Raw genomic sequence first — 6,005 nt, 5'->3', positions numbered from 1 at the left:
AATTTAGAAATGAGTATTGATTGATTTTGTATCCAGAAATACTCGAAAAAACGATTTTATATGAATTCAATGTTATTTCTGATGATAAAAACAATATATTAAAAAAATATCATACTTATCGAATGCCCTTTTTTTACATCTCGCTCAGGGCCTAAAAAATGTCAGAAACGGACTTGATTAGATGCAAAAGTCATAAACCAAACCAGCCTAAAATACCTTATCTGGATATTCTATCTGAATGTGGGATCTGAAGGGTAAATTCCATCTGAATGTAAAAAACAGGTCATAATACAAAATAAGAACTAAATATATATAAGTTCAAAGTCAAGTCAATTCATGGATGCTGAGAGAAGTCAAACAATTCATTAGTTCTTCAATCTATTCAACACCAAAACGAAGAGACTGATTAGTAACATCGATTTTTTTTTTCGACTGCGTTTTCTTGTCAAAGGCTCTTTTCGGGCACTACAACGCCAAAAGCTTCTCCGAGGTTCAGATTGGTTCTCATGGTTCTCCTCCCGATCCCTCCATTGCCCTTCCTCATCATCGCAGCAAACTCCCCGTAATCGATCTGTCCATCCTGCACCAACACGAGCCTATAGTCGGTTAAAAACCTTCGACATTTCTTTCACCCGCCTACTGCACTCTTGTCCGTGCAGTCTCATATGTGTATCAAACACACCGTAAAAGGGTCATTATAAACAGATGGTTGGTTCCAACGTATATGCAAGTTTGATGGTTCGTGCCTAAGTGACGTGGGACTCCAACACGCCACCTCAAAAGGCGGCAAAAAATGTGTCAGATTCCCTACTAAAAAAATGGTTCGTAAGCACTACTTAACCTGATAAGAGTCTATAAGCACTTACAAAACAATGTCTTAGTCGTTTGTGGTTACTTGTTGTTTTGTTAAACTCATATGGGCCGAACTTACGTTATCTTGGTCGATTTCCTTGACGATCTCATCAAGTCGAACTTCACCTAAACCGAAGTCTTCACAAGCTTGTTGGAGCTCGTCAATCGTTATGTAACCACTCCCATCCTTGTCGAAGAACGAAAATGCCGACAAGAGATTCTCCTCTCGCTCCAGCTTGTTCAAGTGCACCGTTGCAGCAAGAAATTCACCATAATCGATTGTTCCACTGTTGTCGATATCTGCCTGCCAGATGAAAGATTTTCACCAATTTGTAGAAGTCCAGAAAGAACAACCAAGAAAAGGCAAAACAGTGGGAGCTATACTTACGGCATCCATTAGGTCCTTGATCTCCGACTCCATAAGTTCAGAACCCACTTTTCTCAGACCCTCTTTCAGTTCCTCGAAAGTAATTGTTCCGCTATTGTCTGTATCTATCATTTTGAACAACTCCTTCAATCCACCGATTTCTTCTTCTGAAAGCCTTTCCGCAATCACCTATGAATAGCCAGAGTTAGCAGCATGAAATCCCGTTATGTTTCAAAAGAGAACTAAAGCAAAATAAGCTTACCCGTAAAGCCATCTTCTTGAGCTTGTTCATTGCAGAGAACTGTTTTAGGCGCGATAATACTGCAGAATCAAGTGGCTTATCGGGTGCCATTTTGTCATCAACAATCCACGGGTGGCCTGTTACAAGAACGAGAACGGTTATTAGTAAGATATTACTGTCTTTACAGCAATAGCAACACCTTTGTTATGCAATTCTTTTCGGCTAAAGTTGTTTACATAGAACTTCATGGGCGGTAAGCCTTTTCTTTGGATTTCTGTCGAGCATTTTCCTTATAAGATCTTTAGCGCTGTCTGTGATTGCCGGCCATGGCTCAGATTCAAAATCTAGTTTTGCTTGTAATATCTGACGGAAGATGCCTATTTCAGTTTCTGTAGATAACAATACACGTTTTCCGAAAGAAAAAGGTTAAACCTTTAGACTAAATTAAACACATTATAGTAAAAGATTACAAACCAAACGGACCCTATATATCCCGCACAGAGGTAGGGTCCAGGGGTAGGATGTATGCAGACGTTGTCTTTATCCCAAAGAATAGAGAGGTTGTTTCCATGAAGATATGTAGTAGAAGATTACAAAAAGATTGCAAACATACCTGCCCAAAAGGGGGGAACACCGCTCAGTAAGATGTACAAAATAACCCCTGCACTCCAAACATCAGATTCGGGTCCATAATGTTTACGTAAAACCTCTGGTGCAACGTAGTAAGGGCTTCCAACCACATCGGAAAATGTTTCACCTAAATTTTGGAACAAGAATCGTGAGTTGTTTTAGAGTATGAAAGAAGGGAAATCAACAACTAACATCGTGATTGCCAGCATAGTGTATTTCTTGAAAATAAAATGTGGTCAACTGTTAAGGTGTACGGAAAGTGGCTGTAAACTGTGTTTGTAATGTAATGCTCAAAATGAATCAAAATATATGAAAGAACAAGATCACTACACAAGTCAAGGCACGCGACCCATATGTTAACACACAACAATAACGTTTTTACAGGCTTAGAGGCCCAACATATTGCTTTCATCATCCAATGAAAGTTTCTTTTTTGGCACCATGGGTGTCCAGGCCAGCTTGCGCATATCCCATGGGACCTGAGGAGACTCGAACCGGCGACCTACAAGGAGGAGCCTCAAGGCCTAGCCCTTATATACCAGTTGACACCTTCAAAGAAAACCAACTATGGACTTAGAAAATAAGAGACCACACTTCATGTTCGTACAAATTTATGTGGCATCTTTACCTTAATAAGAAAGAATTCCTACAGAGAGGGCAGCCAAGATTAAAGCAAAGGAGGTGGAAGCTTTGTGTTCTTGCAGTAGGAAGCATTTCATTAAAATCTAGAAGATATCTGCAGATAAATACGGTACACTCATTTGCTCAGATTACTATGAGCGGACATAGCTTCATATTCTCTGGAAATATCCCTTCTTGAGTTCTTCCATGGCCTACAAGGGACTGCCAGATCAACGGCATCCTTATTCTTTAGATTAGAATATGTATAACTTATCCCCTAAAGTTTCTTGCGTGTGAGATTCCTTTAAGAGAACGTACGTTTTTATACATTTACTTAACTGATAATAATATATGAAAGCACTTTTGGGGGTTCTTCTGTAGCGGGCTAAATCAAGATTTCAATTTTCAGTATTAATTCACAGACAATCATTTGTGAATAAAAGCATATCAGGGGCCAATCCTTTGTGAATAAAAGCAGACATTTTGTGTTTCTACCACTAGAATTTCACGAATATCATGTTCTAGAAGGTACCTATCCCCCATGGGTTCAGAATTACAAGATCAAGAATAACTTGAAGCATCAAATTTATCTAACTTATAAAAAAATGCTAACATCATTAAAGCGACTGCGAAAACAAATCAACATTCATCACACGTATGCAGGAAGAAGTCCCATTAATGTACCCAAAAGTAATTACTTCGATTTTTATTTATGTGAAGTAGGTCTATCCATGTCACCTACTTCGAGCAAAACAAAAATGAAGACACGGTAGGGACAACACAGGGACTTCTGACACGTTAGACGTAAGATTTACTCAATGATGGAAAAGAAGCTAGCATATGACAGAAACAACCAAGTGCTCGTAAACAAAGTCCAGGGGGACCGCCCATACAACAATTAAGCATTCAAGAAAGTTATATATAAATGTAAGAAATCTCAAAGGGACAAAAGAGAAGAAAGTCACCAACTGTAAAATTCACGAAGCAAACAAGAAAAGACTCAGCTTTATCAAGTGAAAAGGGTAACTGGATGGAACGACTCGACAACCAGTGACTCTGGTTAGGATATGGGATCCTTTGGATAAATGACCTTAAGTGAGCTTTCAATTAGGAGCATGACCTTTTAAAAGAATTAGCTCAATGATCTTTATCTGAGTTAAAAACAGTCTGCTCCCGGCGGTTAAAAACAGTCTGCTTCTGTATAAACTTAGAAATACAATGTAGGGTCATTGGCAAAACCAGCTTCTAGAGAAGGTCATTAAGCTAAATAGCTCTTGGAATATGTGGAACCCCTTTGAGTTCTGTCTAGAAGAGACCTACCCAAGATTTTTCTCGGATACAGGTTTGATGGTCACTGTGGGCTCCAAGTCTCCAACAGGTCTCAAGAGCAAAAACTAGGAATTTTCTAAATTACTGACAATAATTCATATCGTTTCATCTTGTTATGAAGGTATCTCCAAAAGAAACTACCTCAGTAGCACCCTAAATCACAAATTAATGAGAGGGTATGATCAAATAACAGCAAGAAAGACAATTCAAAGCCAATACATACAAAACCCCAAATTAGATGCAGATAAAGGAAACCCACATAACAAGATTAGGTATAGGATAACCCAAGAAAGAAACGCCAAAAAAAGATTTCAAAAGAACAGGAATTAAACCTGGTTTGTAGAAGACAGACAACCCGAAATCAGTGGCTTTAAGAGCAGCATCTTCATGGGTGGTAGAAAAGAGGAAATTTTCAGGTTTAAGGTCTCTATGCATAACACCCAAAGAATGACAAGCTTCAACAACACCAACAATGGTTTTAATCAACTTAGCAGCCTCTCTTTCACTATATTGGCCTTTCTGCACTATTCGATCAAACAACTCCCCACCAGCACACAACTCCATAACTATATGAACATATAAAGCATCTTCATAAGTCCCTTTGATCCTTACAACATTGGGATGCTCAGATAAATGGTGCATTATTTGAATCTCTTTCAAAACGTCTTCATAATCCTCTCTGCATATAAGCTTTTTCTTGGGTATGGATTTGCAGGCATAAGGAATGCCTGTGGACTTCTCCGTGCACAGATGAGTCGTACCAAACTGCCCTTGCCCCAACTTCCTGCCGATTGTGTACAAGTGCTGAAGGTTTGGGGTTTTATGCTTGAGAACCCAGTTGGGTTTTGAATTAGATGATGGGGGTGGGATTGATTTCTTGATGATTGGGGGTTTTGTGGGTTGTGGTGAAGTCGAAGTTGATGAAGACGACATTTTCTTCTCTCAAAGCTGCAACCTTTACCAAATGGGTCAATGCAAGAAAACAAGACTTATGAGAAATAAAGGTTTATAGTACGAGTTGCAACTCACCAAACCATGAACAGAGGGGGGAAAACAACTGTTTTGGGACCCCAGATCGCTCTTATCCCCAGAAGTCCTGAAAAAAAGAGAGATAGAGATGGAGAGAGAGAAGGAAGATTGGGTTTCTTTCTTTGATGATGATGATGGTGAAATGAATGAAATCTCTCTCTTTCTCTCTCAAAAACTACCTTTTGAGAAGATGGAAATAGACCAAGTCTAAGTTTGGATGAAATGCATATTAATTTTGCAAGAAAAAAAAAGGGTTTTGAAAAAATCTGTCTTTTAATTGCAATAAAGATGCAGAGATAGTACACTGAATATAACCTGTGAAAGATTCCACTGATGATGTCTGTATGAATTCATTTTCTTGCTGAATGAAATTAAGCAAAAGAAGATAACGATAAAACATGGCAACAGCATCACTCGTCCTATCTCTTTTGGCTTATTGTTTTTTTTTAATCATATTGCTTTGCTTTTGGGTTTATGTAACGTTTTCAAGCAAGTTGATATAATGGTCTTATCGGTAAATGTTATTGATAACTAACAACTTTAAGTTTATCAGAATGATCGACTTTAATTATGTTTGTAACGTCTCAAATCATAAAGCAAAAGACTGGCCTAATAATTCTCTTTTTTTTAGTGATTGAGGTGGAGTTTGGGATTGCTTATTTGAAACAAGTTATCTATATCTATACTATATTATAAAACATTTGATAAAAACTCTTAAAAATCATTTTTTATGCATGAATTACTGTATATTGATGCATATTATTTAAAATTCAAGATTACAAATAAATTATGCATAAGTACAACTTATTAAAGTTTCATGTTTGAATTCGTGTAACTAACTGCGGATAAACATAATCAAATAGAGGATAAACATCTCATTTTAAAATATAAAAAATCTAAAATATAATTAGGATAATTATCGAGTTATAACAAAAT

The 6,005-nt window shown here is 37.6% G+C and overlaps 1 protein-coding gene across 1 annotated transcript; it reads right to left on the bottom strand.

Moving 5' to 3' along the window:
• Positions 1–313: 313 nt before the first annotated feature.
• Positions 314–5,203, bottom strand: LOC112519287 (calcium-dependent protein kinase SK5-like). Its single transcript, XM_025127334.1, has 8 exons — positions 5,070–5,203; positions 4,373–4,995; positions 2,074–2,217; positions 1,697–1,849; positions 1,482–1,597; positions 1,241–1,408; positions 932–1,156; positions 314–580 (listed from the first exon to the last, which is right to left on the bottom strand). The coding sequence occupies exons 2-8, from the start codon at positions 4,971–4,973 to the stop codon at positions 446–448; spliced, it is 1,542 nt and encodes a 513-aa protein (XP_024983102.1). The 5' UTR covers positions 4,974–4,995; positions 5,070–5,203; the 3' UTR covers positions 314–445.
• Positions 5,204–6,005: the final 802 nt, after the last annotated feature.

This window comes from Cynara cardunculus (assembly GCF_001531365.2).
Source record: "Cynara cardunculus var. scolymus isolate 2C chromosome LG 10, CcrdV1, whole genome shotgun sequence".
Taxonomy (NCBI): Eukaryota; Viridiplantae; Streptophyta; class Magnoliopsida; order Asterales; family Asteraceae; genus Cynara; species Cynara cardunculus.
Note: the sequence above shows the minus strand (reverse complement) of the source record. Positions and strands in the feature narration are given on the sequence as shown.